The sequence below is a fragment of the Nilaparvata lugens genome, chromosome 2, assembly GCF_014356525.2.
Source record: "Nilaparvata lugens isolate BPH chromosome 2, ASM1435652v1, whole genome shotgun sequence".
NCBI classification, from domain to species: Eukaryota; Metazoa; Arthropoda; class Insecta; order Hemiptera; family Delphacidae; genus Nilaparvata; species Nilaparvata lugens.
In genome coordinates this window covers 5,914,384-5,932,212 of record NC_052505.1, presented here as the reverse complement: position 1 = coordinate 5,932,212, position 17,829 = coordinate 5,914,384, and the positions used below count along the sequence as shown (strand labels likewise).

Here is a 17,829-nt window from a genome sequence, read left to right as displayed (position 1 = left end):
TTGCACAAGTAAGTCGCTGCAGCGTTTCAAGTACCTGATTGAGGAAGCTTTCAGGTAAATTTGTTTTCGCCCCACTTAGATGTAATGCGCTGGTTTTCGTGCATCATATGGGGGACGAAAATGATTGTTTTCTAACCAGGCCGGTAAAAGTTTTACGGCCCTAGGGCTGTAAAATAACTTTGAAGTCAGCTGATTCTGATTTGATGTGAACGTGTTTACAAAATGGTTTATGAAACGGAATCAGTTTATGCTTCTAGAATTGAAAAAGTATTCTGCAATAAGATACTATCATCTTATTTGGATGAATAAAATACAGATAAGATATATATTATAAACTATTCAAATTCGATTTTCAGAGTAGGATAGAACTTCTAACCTAAACTTCCGAAGTCATCGAAAACAAGCATTGTTGACGTTGACATTCAGATTGGCCAAATATCAAGTGTGCTAAAACAGCTGATCAAAAAACTTTTCATTATTAGTGTTATTAATCAGAATCAAAACATTTATAATAATATATCATCTTATTGTCATTTGGAAGAATAAACGTATAAACTCAACCTCTTACATAATTGAACATAATCTTTTAGATTATTGGACAAATCAGAATAAAAAATAAAAATACTTGGACAATTCCCTGATATTCAGATTACCTCAGATTTGCTAGAGCTATGACCTTCCTGTTTTGCTTTCGGAAGTGCCTAATAAACAATTATTCTTATATTTATTTGTTTATTTTCTGTGTGGCGAAAAATAAAGTTTTCACCAAGGGAAAAAATGTTTTTCCGGCTCTCAATCTTTTCTAGTCCTCGGCCTATGGCCTCGGACTTGAAAACCGATTTCGAGCCGGAAAAGTCTCATTTTCGGCCCTAGGTGCGAAATATACTATTATGAACTAAAACTTTTAAGAAGCTTATTGAATTAAATGTGCATGGGGTTTAAGGTGAACGCACACTGCAGACAGTTGGAGAAAACATTCAACTTCTGCATGCAGACGTGAACAGACCGATACAGACAGAAGGAAGTCCGTGTGCGTTGCAACTTTCGGACACCTGGGGAGGGATTTTTCCTCCGTCTGTCTGCATACGTCCGTATGCTGCTGTGTGCGATTGCCTGTAATAAGTCTTCAGAGGGCGAAATAATTTTAAACTAGAGCCCACCAAGGATGGTTTTTATCGGACGAGATAGAATACCAATGAACGAAGCTCCTACAGAATAGAATAGAATGACTGCCTCTATTTTATACCTAGAAGGCGCAGTCGGCCCTCTCTTACACTTAACCCTAACAGAAAGTAGGAAGTAGATAAGCTCGTTCAATAAAATACAATTACTCATTAAAATAGTTATTTGTGCAACTAGTGCGCAAAGTAACAGTTGCTGTACCGAAAGAAACGTTTAATGGTTTGTTGAGTGCAGCAGAGGAACAAAGAATCACTTTTCCGCTCTAGTGCGGGAATAGTTATTTGTGCAACTAGTGCGCAAAGTGACAGTTTGCTGCACCGAAAGAAACGTTTATGGAATGGTTTCTTGAGTGCAGCAGAGGAACTTTGCGCACGTATTTCACATTAAATTTTTCCTACAGTTAATATTGAATATGAGAAGTGGTTGATGATGGGTAAAATTGCCTGAAATCCATCAAATGTTTTTCTGTGTAATTTTATTATTGATAAAAACCTTAATCATAAAATCCTAAAGTCCTCGTTGTCGTGGTTATAATATCTACTTAATAATTTGCTCGTTGTGCTTCGTTGCACCTCTGCTCACTATAGCAGCCACAGCAGTCACTGTTACCAACTTCATTTTGATTTTGCTGCACTGGTGCTCCATATAACCTACTATTTTGCTTTGCCATGTTTCAAATCTGGAGTGCAGAAAAAATTTTTTCCTACAGTTACGTTGGAAAGTGGCCATTGCTGCACTGATTACAGAACGCAAAGAATCACTTTTCCGCTCTAGTGCGGGAAAATTTTTCTGCACTCCAGATTTGCAACATGGCAACGCAAAATACTTAGTAGGTTATATGGAGCAACAGTGCAGCAAAATCAAAATGAAGTTGGTAACAGTGACTGCTGTGGCTGCTATAGTGAGCAGAGGTGCAACGAAGCACAACGAGCAAATTATTAAGTAGATATTATAACCAACGACAACGAGGACTTTAGGATTTTATGATTAAGGTTTTTATCAATAATAAAATTACACAGAAAAACATTTGATGGATTTCAGGCAATTTTACCCATAATTACCCACTTCTCATATTCAATATTAACTGTAGGAAAATTTAATGTGAAATACGTGCGCAAAGTTCCTCTGCTGCCTCAAGAAACCATTCCATAAACGTTTCTTTCGGTGCAGCAAACTGTCACTTTGCGCACTAGTTGCACAAATAACTATTTCCTACAGTTACCTTGAAAAGTGGCCATTGCTGCACTGATTACAGAACGCAAAGAATCACTTTTCCGCTCTAGTGCGGGAAAAATTTTTCTGCACTCCAGATTTGCAACATGGCAACGCAAAATACTTAGTAGGTTATATGGAGCAACAGTGCAGCAAAATCAAAATGAAGTTGGTAACAGTGGCTGGCTGCTATAGTGAGCAGAGGTGCAACGAAGCACAACGAGCAAATTATTAATTAGATTATAACCAAGGACAACATTTTATTCAATTTGACAATAAATTAAGGTTTTTATAATAATAAAATTACACAGAAAAACATTTGATGCATCTCAGGCAATTTTACCCATAATTACCCACTTTTCATATTCAATGGTAACTGTAGGAAAAACTTAATGTGAAATACGTGCGCAAAGTTCCTCTGCTGCACTCAAGAAACCATTCCGCCCTCGCTACGGCTCGGGCGTAAACGTTTCTTTCGGTGCAGCAAACTGTCACTTTGCGCACTAGTTGCACAAATAACTATTCCCGCACTAGAGCGGAAAAGTGATTCTTTGCGTTCTGTAATCAGTGCAGCAATGGCCACTTTTCACGTAACTGTAGGAAAAGTTATTTTCTGGTAGACCCTCTATGATTTCTACTACAAAAATATATATTTAGAGATATTTCAACATTTAAAGAGTTTTTCTTTCAAGGAATAGACGTCTGTTTGAAGTCTACTTCAAGGAGAACTTCAATCACAAATTGATTTTCTTCAATGGCTTTCAAATACCTTATAAATAGGATATAATGAACCACATAATCAAATTGTCTCACTATAAGAATAGTGAAGCTGAAAATAAATTCAATGAAACCTAAATCAGTTCTCCACTACGAACTGATAATCAATAAATATTAGTTTAATCAGTTAAGAACAACTTCAGAATAAGGCTAGGCACACACCAGTTATTCAAGGCAAGACAAGACACGTTTAGTCACAATACTTCACATAGTTTCTCATGAAGACATATCTAATTGCAATGACTAATTGGTGTATGTTGCTTCATAAGCAGCTATGTGAAGTATTGTGACTAATCGTGACTCGTCTTGTCTTGACTAACTGTTGTGCCCCCACCCTAAGTGTGTAGTACGACAGGAATTTGAAAAAAATGAAGACTACTGAAAGTTATAATAATATGTTTATTATCAGATAAGTCACAAACTATAACAGTATAACTTGATCGTATTAATAAGATTATTCTTGTAATAAAAGATTTTACAAATTTGATTGACAAAAATATTTCATGAAGAAAATATAATCCTACAAGACAATTAAAAATTGACTAGGGGCATAAATTATTAAAAAGGGTAAGTATATAATAGCATCTAATAGTAGTGTATTATAAAGCATAATACCATTTTTATTATACAATCAGGAATGATAATGATAATTATAGATGTAATAATAGATTTATTCCCATCTTCACTATAGAATCAAGAATTCAGGCTTATTCGTAAACAATCATAGCTATAACCACTTAGTGTTATTACAGCTATTAAGCATATTTTTTAGCAATACAAGTTTTGTTACTTCTGATTGGAAAGGATTTGACTTTCAACGGAAATACTGTAATTTATTGTAATACAAAGCAAGATGCACTGTAGTATAACCAAAAATGTAAGCTGAATACTTTGTATAACATTCAACAACATCTCATTTATAATTCAAGCTTGAATCGCTTATAAAAGCTTCAAAATAATCACTAGATTTATAACCAAACAAGCGTCAAAGTCTGACGAACATTCTCCCATTTTCAAATAAGATAAGCACTCCCGGCTCAACTCACACTTACGTGACTCAGATCGAGAAGAGACTCGACTCTAGTCGAGAGCATGTGTTTCCAATGGTGACACTCAGACCAGTCGATTCTAGTCTCCGCGACTGTCACCACTTGAAAACACATGCTCTCGACTAGAGTCGAGTCTCTTCTCGACCTGAGTCGCGTAAGTGTGAGTTGAGCCTAATAATTGGTTTTAATCAAGACACATGACTGAGAAGAGCTGAACAATTTGGAAAATCAAAGCTTGTTCTTTGGAAAAGAAAAGAGAATCAGACAGAGTTTTTAAATTTGATCCAGTGTTACCCAGTACGATTAAAATTAATTTTATCTCATTTTGTTATAGATGAGAAATAATATCAATAGTATTAATAGTTCCAGTATTGTAAGACGATTTGTAAAACAAACCACCAATACTGGTAAAACAACATTAACTGACACTAGTTTATTATTAAGAATTTATTTTCATACTTTATAATAATTATAAGTACTGTACAAACCATTCCAAATAATATTATATTCATATTATAGACTTGACCAAGGCAATTAGAATTCAGAATGCATTTTGATTTGGCCGTAAGTTTTCAAATAAGTTAATAATGTCAATGAGTAGAGAAATTGAATTAGATACACGCAGAAACATACTAACATTAATAAGTCTGTTACATAGAATCTCAGATTGAAAAAATGAAATGAAAAATCTTTATTAGTCGGAGTTAGGACTTTCAAGTCCTCTCTACCACTCAACCTCGAATACACACGCACACATGTCCTCACAACACACATACAATTATTATTAAAAAATGTAAGATTATTCCGAGGTCGCAATTCATACATCTCCTGCTAATGGGTAAATTCTATAGTTCTCAATTTTCAATCTCTGAAATTAACTCAACACACTTATTGAATTCAATAGTTCTCAACTTTCAATATCTGAAATAAGAACAAGTTTAGGTAGTTTCAATTTCGGCTTTATGTCATTCACAAGTATCTATGAACCTGGTCGTGATATCATAGAGAAACAATAGCGTAAGTAGTATCCCATGGTATGGGACGTTTATGTCGCAACTTTTACTGTTAACTCAAGCCAATTAATGTCGATTTTTACTGTTTTGTTGGGGTGAGAGTGTATGAGCGGCACAATATGAGAGACCATGTCACACAACTTCAGGGAAAGAACTACAGGACTATCGCTTGAGATAACAGTAAAAATTGCGACATAAACGCCTATACCATGGGATATCTACTTAGCTATCGTTTCTCTATGGTGATATCCTTAGTAGTGTTGATAAGGATACCCGAACAAATGTCATATCGTACCTGGAAAATGTTCAAACCAATTGAGAATCGATGCCTTGATATCGTACCTGTTCAAAACATTGAGAATCGTAGTAATATTTCTTCATTCAAGTGAATTTCATTGAAAACGAACTATGTTGAGATCTTTTTTCTTCCGCAGAGCACAGTTACAGCTGTACTCCAACATTGTTACGGAATGTAGCAAGAGAAATATGATTTGCGTCGTATTCCTAGCAGGCGACTCCCACTCTGGAAAATAGAAAAAAATGTGAATATTTTAATACAACATCAAAATTAATATGTTAATTTAGATTTTAATAGTTTTCAATTGAATAAACTAGTACCCTTTTGATTTTTTTAGAGACAAATGTTTCGGGATTTATCTCAATCAATCAATCAATAATTTTACTTAAATCAACACAATATACATAAAAGAAATCAAAACACAATCAAAAATAAATTTCTAATAAAATACAAAAACAGGTTTCATGGTGGGGTGTGCTTCAAGGATGAAAAATACCTAGCCAACTATGTTTCCCATGTAATAGGCAGGTAGAGGGTATAAAAGTAAGGAATCCTATTATATTAAGCGAGCAATTTCTGTATATCTCTATATGTGGTTATTTTTATATCAGGTTATTTATATTTTACGGATCTCGAAAACGGCTAACGATTTTCACGAAATTTGGAACATAGCAGGTTTATGATATAGAGATTCGATTGCACTAGGTCTCATTCTTTGGAAAACTCGCTGAACGACATTAAGGATCTAATTCATCCTTGGAAAACACTTGATAATTTCGTCGTCTCTCGATAACAGAAGATGCGTGTGCCTTTATGGGAGAGAGACAGAATTATTTCCAGCTGTGTAATCATAATCAAACAGCGAGAATTTATCTAGCTAGACAATTTAATCGATTGATCAACATAATCTGATTATTTATTGACATGACATGATAATCCTCCTAAACTAGAGTATATCATAATTTTAAAAGTTGATCATTATTTGACAATTTCAAGTGATTAGTGAGTGTTATTTTGTTATTCAGTTTGGTTTGTTTAATATAAATTATAAATCTCTTGTTTTCAAATGTTTGAACACAAAATTGAACCTGAATTCAAGTGTATGGAACATAACCTACTTTCTGGACTATTTATAGTGTATAAATCAAAATTCGGGAAAGAAACAGTTTTGGGCTGTGCCTGTTAGTACTTTCCCACTCATTTTAAAGAATTTTGTTCGGTTTATCAAAAGTCAATAAATAAATAACGAGCGAAGCTCGGTGCCCCGATATTGAAGGGTGAAGAGGAGAAGAAAAGGAAAGTATTGGAGAAGAAAATAGGAAAAAGAGAAAAAAATGTGCAAAAACTGTAAGCGAGTCCACTTTCAACAAATGTATCTAAAAGAATTGGCCTTGCAAACAGTAGTTTGAACAGAAATCTCGAGATTCATACGTCGATATGGAAGAAAAAGTTACAACTGTATGTCCAGGTTTTTATTTCTAGTTTAGTTTTGCTACTAATCTTAGAGTCTATGAGTTATCTATTTGTTATTCGGCCATTATCGAACGTCAAATTGAATGACGTTCAAATACCTTGCCAACTATGGTTTCCCATGTGAAAGGCAGGTAAGGTATAACAGAGAGGGAAAATGTGTGAAAGGGAAAGAAGTGAAAGAAGGTAGGAATGATAGGCATGGCTGAGGGAAGGTGTGAATTAACGATCGAGGTAGTATTAACGGTTATAATAATTCAATTATTGGGAATAGTCGAATTCCTCATATGAATTTGACATTTTTTTACGTTCTAATATTAGTTTTGATACTTGAAAAACATATAAGATTCGTAAAAGTTTCATACATCCTACAGCATTACGACAAATCCACCATGATTTCTCAAATCACAGCCAGGAGATGACCTCTGAGCTTAATTGGTCTCCAAACCCTAACCTTGATTCAAACTACAAATATTGTGCTATGGAGTTACTTGGTTAAAGCACTGTTTGGTTGGGCTTTTATTACCGCATAAACTTTAAATCACAAATTGCATAAATTTGTTTTAATTATAAAATTGAAATTAAATTGATTAATACAAATTAAAATAAGCCTATAACCATCCTCGGTAAATCAAGACCTTATGCAAAATTTCAAATTATCAGTTCAGTAGTTCAGATTTGATAATGCCTCAATCGTGTATTTCCTGTCCTAAACGTAAATAAGCCAATCCATCCTCTATAATACTGTATTATAGATTGGAACTTTGGGTCGTCATGGAATATAAGAAGTCATACTATATAGAGATTAATAAGTCTATATTTGTATAAGTATGTATATTTACTGTATTTGAACAGCAGATGAGCTTACGATTTTAGCCAGTAAATCAAAGTAAAGCAAATTTAATTTTAAATTTAAACGTTATCTTATGAGTAGAATTTCACCAGTCATGATATAAAGAAGTCATTCTATTCTATATATTAATAAGTTTGTAATTTGTATAAATATTTAAATATTTACTCCATTTGAAACAGAAGATGGGCTTGAAATTTGAGCCAGAGCAACGTTAAGCTGGGTTTACACGCTCAAGCCATTGCGCAAATGGCTTGAGCGTCTAAACCCAGCTTTATACTTATGAGTAGAATTTCACCACCTCAGGAAATGAAGAAGTCATTCTATTCTATGGATTAATCACTATAATATAAAAATGAATGTCTGTTTATGTGTTAGTTTGTTCCTGTAGACTTGGAAACTACTTGACAGAACGGCATGAAACTTTGGGAATATGTTGTGTGAATATTAGGGATGGTTTCTGACCAGAAAATTTAATAGGGGGGCTAATAATAATTATATATTAATCCTTTTACAGACCTATGTTTTCGAAATTGTCGGCCGAGCAGCTAACGTAGACCGGAAGATCATCAGATTAAAGAACATGTTGTGATAATAATATGATTTAGCATATGACTTACCAGCTGTAATAACACGTCACTTTGTGATGAAATTGTTTACTGGTATTAAAACGGTAATTTCAAGCACATAGGGTCCGTATTGAGATGTTAATAAAAATATTGATTGTCAGATAAATTTTATGATTCACCAAATAAAGTCAAGTGTGACATGAGATACATTGACTTTTTGGCGGTACGAAGTTCGCCGGGTAAGCTAGTAAGTCTATAATTTGTATGAAGTATGGTATATTTTACTCTATTTGAAACAGCACATGGGCTTGAGATTTCAGCCAGTAAACGACAATAATAATAAGTCTGTAATTTATATAAAATTAAATATATTTACTCAATTTGGAAGAGCAGATGAGCTTGAGATTTTAGCCAGTAGACTACGATGAAAGAGAGCACAAGTGTGACAAGTCCAACCACCAAAGTGACCATTTCTTGCTGACGAGACGGCTTCAGAAACATCCTCAGACTCATTTCTTGCCAAACAGACTCCGACCAAGTTGAATATTCTCGAGATGTCCAATCGTATCCTGCAAAAAACATAATTCCTCAAATATTTTATCACATTTATCACATTTTAAACAAATACTTGAGATAAGGAGAGGTACAACAGGCTCATGCCCAAAACTCTCCCATTTCCAATTTATACTATACTGTCCGAATCAAAATGTAGGTTATGTCACATTAACTTTTTCAAAAACAATTCACACTCTTCAAAGCTCAGAAACACTAAAGTCCGTGAGAAATTACTTCTAACACGGCTCTTTTCGAAGACGGACGATGCTCTGTCCTTCACTAATCACTCCCACTACCTAGCAGCATTCTCCTTCTTTTGAGTCTGGGAGAGAGAGCGTTGTAACGCGACGAAGCAACACCCCCCCTCCAGCTATTGCCTGGCATTGTTCTAAAGTCGTTTACTGGTCAGCAGGTATATTGGTTAGTGTGATTACGGAGATGTTTTCATCACAAGAACGTGAAACAAAATTACACGGCGCATCCAATTGTGCGCAGGATGTCCGTCTCTGTCTATGCTACAAACTGTGGAAGAATAATGGGTTTCTCCTCTTCATGTTAACTAAAAGTGCGTACAGACTTTCGCTCTGCTCCGCAACCGAACGTCACTCCAGCAGAGCGATTGATGATCGACCGGCGAGCAAGAGTGGATCGACCGGGGAACGCGAGAAGAGCTAACATTTTCCGTAACGTTCATGATGGGTGCGACTGCAGAGCGGGGGTGGGGCGACTGCGGTGCGATGGAGGAACGAGGGCGGTACGAGGGCGGAGCGTACTCGGTGCGTGTTGGAGGCGCGTATATGTGTACGCAGCTTTATATCTCACAGACTTTAGCAAATTTTGAATCAAATAGATATTATTAAAATTTAAAATCAACAAAATCTAGAACAGTAATTCTGAATCTACATCTTGAATGAAACTGGAAAATATTGAGCCAAAAACTTCACGCACTTTATAGAAAACTACAGCTTACATTTTATAACTTAGCTTTTGTACAATGAATGAATAAATAAATAAATATTGCAGTCTTATTTCCATTCATGGAATCAGAATAATATAAAATAAGAAAACACAGACCAAGAAGAAACTCCTCTTCCTTCTAATTTTGATAGTTCAAATAATGGAAAATTGGATTTAATTCATTCATTCTGTATTTGTCATTTTATTGTATTTTTGTTGTCTTTATTGTATTTTGTAATTTCTTTTGTCTCTGAATGCATTGCATGACAATTATTGTCTATATATTATGTATTACTGTTCATGACAAGTAAATGAATATGAACAGTTAAAATATAACCGATTTTTGGCACATATTATTCTTTATCGAAATGGAGATTAGCTTTGGGCCAAGCCTGTCGTTCTATGACCTTTGATTCTATTCACAAATAAACAAATAAAATGGATTAGAGTTTGGGTAGACATATTCAACACAATGTAACATTAGCTTCAACAAAGCTGAATAGGGCTTTCAACAATGCTAAACATTGTATGGGCAGTCTGCCAACTGTCATTCACGGTTCAATTGAAAGTTGAAAACTTACCTTTGCTACATTAATTTCAATTTTCGCGTGAGAGTTCCACCAAAATGATATTTTGGCCACATTATTCAAGCTATTAATCATGTTAATATCGTGTCAACATCTTAATATGTTAAGCTGATAACTTATGTTCAGTGTGGTTACCTTCAATTTCAAAAGCTGGGCTGAGTGCTTTCAGAAGTTGTACTGTTGTTTGTTTGCATTCACCTTTCCCTGATTGGCCACTTATCCAGTAATACGAATAGTCCTGAAAAATCAATGTATTTCATTAATTGGACAGTAACTTGCTGATTAGAAAGTTATATAAAAAAGTAAAGAAATTTTAATGTTTGAATTCTCTACATACAACACGGATACTATAGTGAGGACCATGTTATAATGACAGTATTTGATCAACTTTGGTTTTGGTATCCTTGTCAATCATTCGACAAAGCCGGTGGTACTATTCTTTTCTAGGTCCACAACGATGCCAATTATGTTTTTGACAGTTAAGAAATACAATAATTAATTAATGCAGAGAATCGGCATCGCTATTCTTCTATCTTCATCCACTGTCATTATAACGTGGACCTCACTATAGGTTCTCTATATGTTCAAGCATATTGAAATACAGTGTGAGTCATAAATGTATGGGAACCCTTCAATAAATTGTGGACTGTTGTAGATATAATTCTGTAACTTTCAGGATAAGGTATTGGTCGAATAATCTACCTTTTGACGTACAACTGAATTTCAACCCCTCATAAGGGGGTGACTTAGGGGTTCTAACTCGAATATTTTAAATGTAAACACCTATTGTGTACATCATTTTAAAGGCCTTTTTGAAACAAGAAAGTAAAAAAATGTTCTATGATACTTGTATCCAAAATGGCGGTTGATTAAAGTTTTAGTTTTTAAAGAAATGAGTGGGTTGTAAATCAAATATTTTGAATGTAAACTCCGATTTTGTGATACATAATTTCAAAGGACTTTTCAAAATGAGAAAGATGACATCAATAAAAATTTTCTATGATACTTTTATCCAAAATGGCGGCTGAAACTTTATCAATTATTTCTTTCAAAACTAAAACTTCAATCAGCCGCCATTTGGGATAGAAGTATCATAGAGCATTTTTATTGATGTTATCTTTCTTGTTTTAAAAAGACTTTAAAGTGATGTACCACACAATGGGTGTTTACATTTGAAATATTCGAGTTACAACCCCTAAGTCACCCCCTTATGAGGGGTTGAAATTCAGTTGTACGTCAAAAGGTAGAGTATTTTACCAATAACTTATCCTGAAAGTAACGATATTATATCTATAACAGTCTCCAATTTATTGAAGGGTTCCCATACATATGACTCACCCTGTATAACTTTCCATACCTATCATAGTATTGTTCTTTTGAAATGCATAATGTTAATGTTTAGCAAAATTGGGATAAACCTACTGGAACACGTTTACATTATTCTTTCAAAATGGATGACACTTTACAAAATTGTATACTAAAAATCTGGTGTGGCACACACACACAACTTTCCTTGCCGTTATGAAAATTGATCACCTGACGCTAGTGTTCCCGCGCATCACAAGTCTACTATTCAAAGATTTGAGCCAGCTGGTGACAGGGCAATAACGCTGGAGACACACATGAGGTCTGCTATCTCTTCATAGTGAATGATTTAATAGAATCAACAATAATTTGCAATTGAATAATCACATTTTCTCGAATTTAAAGCTTATTTTCAATTTTAGGTGAAAATGTTACTGAACATTAATTTTCAGTTCATTTCATTTCATCAACACTTTACAATTTACAATAATAAATAATACACAACCATTACAAAACAATAATATAAAGTGGTTAGGTAACCTCATTTGAAAAAACGTGTTGAGGCACCATAATTGTAGAGATTTTCATGCTCAATCTACTCCACTTGTTTTTTTTTTTTTGTTTCAATTGTATCTGAAGCCTGATAATTGGGAATCTATCTGCATTGCTGGGCGGAGCTCCTGAAATTTTTACAGATATGGGACTTGTGGCAGTTGATAGAGCTTATCGATGACTATTTTAGGTATGAATTTGATCAAAATCGTTGGAGCCGTTTCCGAGAAAATCACGAAAAACCATGTTTTTGACAACATTTTCGCCATTTTAGCCGCCATCTTGAATTGCATTCGATCGAAATTGTTCGTGTCGGATCCTTATAGTGAAAGGACCTTAAGTTCCAAATTTCAAGTCATTCCGTTAATTGGGAGATGAGATATCGTGTACACAGACGTACATACACTCATACACACACACACACACACACACACACACACACACACACACAGACCAATACCCAAAAACCAGTTTTTTGGACTCAGGGGACCTTGAAACGTATAGAAATTTAGAAATTGGGGTACCTTAATTTTTTTCGGAAAGCAATACTTTCCTTACCTATGGTAATAGGGCAAGGAAAGTAAAAAGTAGAGTCACCGTACTTACATCATCCGAACTCTTGCAGTGTGATTCGGAGATATTGACGTTTCTGCCAGTAAAGTAGACATGCGTGAGTGCAGTGAGCTTGGTAATCGTGTTTGGAGACTTGTACACTCCAACATACAAGGGTGTCAGGTCGGCAGTTAGCTTCTCTTCAGGCGCCACGGATTGTTTGAATATTTTACAATTCCTAGATTCCAGGTAGCAGTACAGAAGCTCATCAATCTGAAACAAAAGGCATTGGTTGAGTTCAAAGCCACTAATCAATTCCATCGGGCTTTTTTACGTTCAGTAAAAACCTGATTACAGATTAGTGATCACAGATGAACCACAGAATGGAGGGTCGGCTAGTATCTTGACGCCATAATCTGCCATCTTGAAAGAAAGTGTAGCATTGTAATACAGCAGTAGATTTAATTTCTAACAAGATGATGCAGTCATGTGTCGTGGTCTTGGTGCACTCAAATCTTGGTTAGATTGATACCTTCCATTTTGTGTGTATTCTGTGGCTGAACGGTTGCTCATGAGTTATGACTGACAGATGTTTCCCCTGTTGATCATATTTTGTAAACAAAACTAGAACTTAACCTTTTCATTGTAATCAATTAAAATGGAAAACCATCAGGTAATAATAATAATAATATCGAGTGACCTGGCTGGCTCAGGTCTGGTGTCAGAGTTTTCAGGTCGCAACTGATCAATTTCAGGCCTCTGACATACCTAACGACTACTTTTTAGGCAGCCGGACCGACGGCTTAGCGTGTCCATCCGAAACACGGGAGTGGCCCGAGATAAATATCTTGCCCGGGCCGGGATTTGAACCCGGGCCTCTGAATCACAAAGCCAGCATCTGATCCACTCGGCTACGGCCACTCCTACCATCAGGTGATTGGAGTAGTTTTTAAATGCTTTGTAGAATATTTTAAATGTTATTGAATTTATGTAATCATGCATATCTCTGCTCCCAAATACATTATAATTGAGTCCATTATTTGTAAACAACCTCGTATTCAGCCATGTCTGTTTACGTTCAGCTACTCTATTTACGTTCTTTTCCATCGGTGGAAAAGTACGATCAACTGATCAGTGAACGAACCGGATATGACGTATTTTTTTTCTTATTAGTAAGACCAAAGACCTTATAGAGGTATAAACGCACAATACCTATGCCTTCACAATGCTAGCTCTTACTTGAAATTAAAGGTTCCATTGAGGTATTTTAGCGCGAGATATTATATAATATATATATTTTTGTAATATTATAGATCAAAAAATCTTCAAGATCTTTAGTATGTAATAATCTCCCAGGCTGTCCCCTTAATGGCCGATTTCAATTCCAAATAATCTAGCGCTGCATGTGAGTCTATGCATCGTTCAACTTACACTCACCGATCTCATCGTTCACTCACCGATCAGTGGCTTTGAACTCAACCATTATGTCAGAATATCAGCTGTAATACAATAGAATAGAAAAAATCTGGTGTGGCGCACTCACACAACTTTCCTTGCCGTTATAAAAATTGATCAACTGACGCTAGTGTTCACGCGCATCTCAAGTCTACTATTCAAAGATCTAAACCAGCTGGTGACAGGACAATAACGCTACAGACACACGAAGTCTGCTATCTCTTCATAGTGAATGATTTAATAGAATCAACAGTTGCCAACCGTTTGCAATTTAATAAACTTATTAATCAATTATATTTTCTCGAACTTCGTGCTTATTTTCAATTCAAGGTGAAAATTTTACTGAACATTAATTGTAGAGATTTTTATGCTCAATCTTTTCCACTTCAATTTTTTTGTTTAATTTGTATCTGAAGCCTGATAATTGGGAATCTAAAATCAAACTTTGCATAGATGGGGCAGAGCTCCTGGAATTTTTAGAGATATGGGACTTGTAGCAGTTAATAGAGCTTATCGATGTATTTTTTAGGTGTGAGGGGCCGAAGCCCAAAAATTCCCGGATACAGGAGCCGACCCCTGTATCCACCTTCCACCCCTGCAGTATATAGGCCCAAAGGCCTCTCCTGCAGAACTTGCAACTCTCCAGCGCGTGCGAGCTGCTTCTGAAATTCAGGCCGCAGTGATAGTATGATCAGCATTGAGTTAGCGTGGCAAAGTATCATAGCACCACTCACTGTCCTCGGCCTGTCACCAGCACTGTTTCCAGTGCCAGGGGCAGACCGAAATTTTCCGTCTAGTGTTAGTCCTCCTACTTCGGTCTACTGGTGCTACGAGGGCACCACTTCTAAGGGTTACTGTGGCTATTTATGAATAAAAATTTTTTATTACGATATCTAGTCTTATTGAATGAAAAAGACTAAGAAATTATCAAAAAACCACTGATTTATTGATAATTAGAAAGGCCGGTTTCGGTTATTACACCATTGTCAATCTCTGATAAATTAAAACTAAATACAAGAGCAGCAGAATTTATACTGGTAGGCGAGTACTGCTATTCCTCCCACTCAACGGTGGGAGTGGGAGGAGACTGTCTAGCTAGGCCAATGGCAGATGTTCATGCCCTCGACCAATAGCAGTACTTGCCTACTAGTATAAATTCTGCTGCTCTTGTATTTAGTTTTAGTTTATCAGAGATTGACAGTGGTGTAATAACCGAAACCGGTCTTTCTAATTATCAATAAATCAGTGGTTTTTTGACAATATTTCTTAGTCTTTTTCATTCAATATGAATAATTACCACAATATCAACTTCTCAACTACACAAAAAATATCTAGTCTTATTCTTTCCTCAAATCTTTAGTCTCTTTAGCCCCAGATGCCTATGCATCAACAAAATAAGTCAGTCAGTCATTTCTTTTGTAACAAAATAAAGTCAGTAACAAAAGTAAAGTACTATGGATGCTAGCTGATACCTGTATATCGTATGTAATATCAACTGTTCATCTTGTTTAAATTAATCACTATATCTTATTCGTCAAGAAAATATAATTTTCATTGATTAAATAATAGAATTCAAAAACGATCTGGCAAATTTACGGAGCTAGAAAAGGATAGCGCTTACTGCTTTGACGTATGATAGACAAGGATAGCAACACCAATGTTAATCAAATGCTGCCATTATAACATGGACCTCACTATAGACTCCCTGTGTATTAGCCTGCAACGTAAACACAATGCTGTGAAAATGTACAAACTGAACGGCACAATGTCCCACTTGTTTCAGTTCGTCTGGAATAGGCACCAGACAAATTGAATTCTGGCAGATGTGAGGCACTCCCTTTTCATATGTTTCTCCATAGATTCTCAACTATTTAAATAACTAGTGTATATAAAAATAAAAATGTATAAACTGAACGGCACAATGTCCCACTTGTTTCAGTTCGTCTGGAATAGGCACCAGACAAATTGAATCTGGCAGATCTGAGACACTCCCTTTTCATAAATATGTTTCTCCATAGATTTTCAGCAATTTAAAATATTTGATAACTAGTGTATATAAAAATAAAAATGTATAAACTGAACGGCACAATGTCCCACTTGTTTCAGTTCGTCTGGAATAGGCACCAGACAAATTGAAATCTGGCAGATGTGAGACACTCCCTTTTCATATGTTTCTCCATAGATTCTCAACTATTTAAAAAACTAGTGTATATAAAAATAAAAATGTATAAACTGAACGGCACATCTTCTCACTTGTTTCAGTTCGTCTGAAATAGGCACCAGACAAATTGAAATCTGGAAAATCTGAGACACTCCCTTTTCATAAATATGTTTCTCCATAGATTTTCAGCAATTTAAAATATTAAATAACTAGTGTATACAAAAATAAAAATGTTTAAACTGAACGGCACAACTTCCAACTTATTTCAGTTCGTCTGAAATAGCACCAGACTAATTGAAATCTGGCAGATGTGAGGCATTCCATTTCATAAATATGTTTCTCCATAGATTTTCAGCAATTTAAAATATTAAATAACTAGTGTATACAAAAATAAAAATTTATAAACTGAACGGCACAACTTGCCACTTGTTTCAGTTCTTCTGGAATAGGCACCTGACAAATTGAAATCTGGCAGATGTGAGGCACTCCCTTTTCATAAATATGTTTCTCCATAGGTTTTAAAATATTAAATAACTAGTGTATATAAAAATAAAAATGTATAAACTGAACGGCACATCTTCTCACTTGTTTCAGTTCGTCTGAAATCTAGAAAATCTGAGACACTCCCTTTCTCCATAGATTTTCAGCAATTTAAAATATTAAATAATTAGTGTATACAAAAATAAGAATGTTTAAACTGAACGGCACAACTTGCCACTTGTTTCAGTTCTTCTGGAATAGGCACCAGACTAATTGAAATCTGGCAGATGTGAGGCACTCCCTTTTCATGAATGATTCTCCATAGATTTACAGCTATACTGAAATCTGGCAGATGTGAGTAAACTCCCTTTTCTTATCAGTTTTTTCCCTTTTCATAAAAGTTTCTCCATAGATATATTTAAATAAATAGTCATTTATTCAAAAAACTCTTACAATATCCGGCTTCACAACTTCAGGTCCAGTATAGTTCTTGCGAGTCACCCATGCGTAGAGAGATTTGGCAAGTGATGTGGAAATTTTCGCCAATACAGCTTGCACCGATTCCTCAGGTATAGCACTGCTATTGTAGTAACGATATTCTATGTTTGATGCATTGTCCATGAGGCCATTGTAATACCTGGAATTTAGAAAGAAAAGTTCGGATTAAAGATCACGTTGACCAATTAAAAACCATTCAATATATCGTGAGATTATACAGCATTCAGTGGAATACTATTTAGGGTTAAGTGTAAGAGAGGGCCGACTGCGCCCTAACTTCGACCTCCTAGGTCTAAAATAAAGACAG

The 17,829-nt window shown here is 35.3% G+C and overlaps 1 protein-coding gene across 2 annotated transcripts in view; it reads right to left on the bottom strand.

Annotated features, from left to right (window-relative positions):
* Nucleotides 1–3,556: 3,556 nt before the first annotated feature.
* The window catches only part of LOC111051767 (nicastrin-like), a 37,183-nt gene continuing 22,910 nt past the window's right edge, over nucleotides 3,557–17,829 (bottom strand). The window contains exons 9-13 of one of the 2 annotated variants that reach the window (XM_039420399.1): nucleotides 17,478–17,661; nucleotides 12,983–13,201; nucleotides 10,655–10,757; nucleotides 8,797–8,989; nucleotides 3,557–5,756 (exon numbers count right to left, since the gene is read on the bottom strand). In XM_039420399.1, coding sequence (XP_039276333.1) covers nucleotides 5,738–5,756; nucleotides 8,797–8,989; nucleotides 10,655–10,757; nucleotides 12,983–13,201; nucleotides 17,478–17,661 — 718 coding nt within the window. In that variant the 3' untranslated portion in view covers nucleotides 3,557–5,737. The remainder of the gene's footprint in view (nucleotides 5,757–8,796; nucleotides 8,990–10,654; nucleotides 10,758–12,982; nucleotides 13,202–17,477; nucleotides 17,662–17,829) is intronic. The other variant, XM_039420398.1, reaches the window with a different exon arrangement.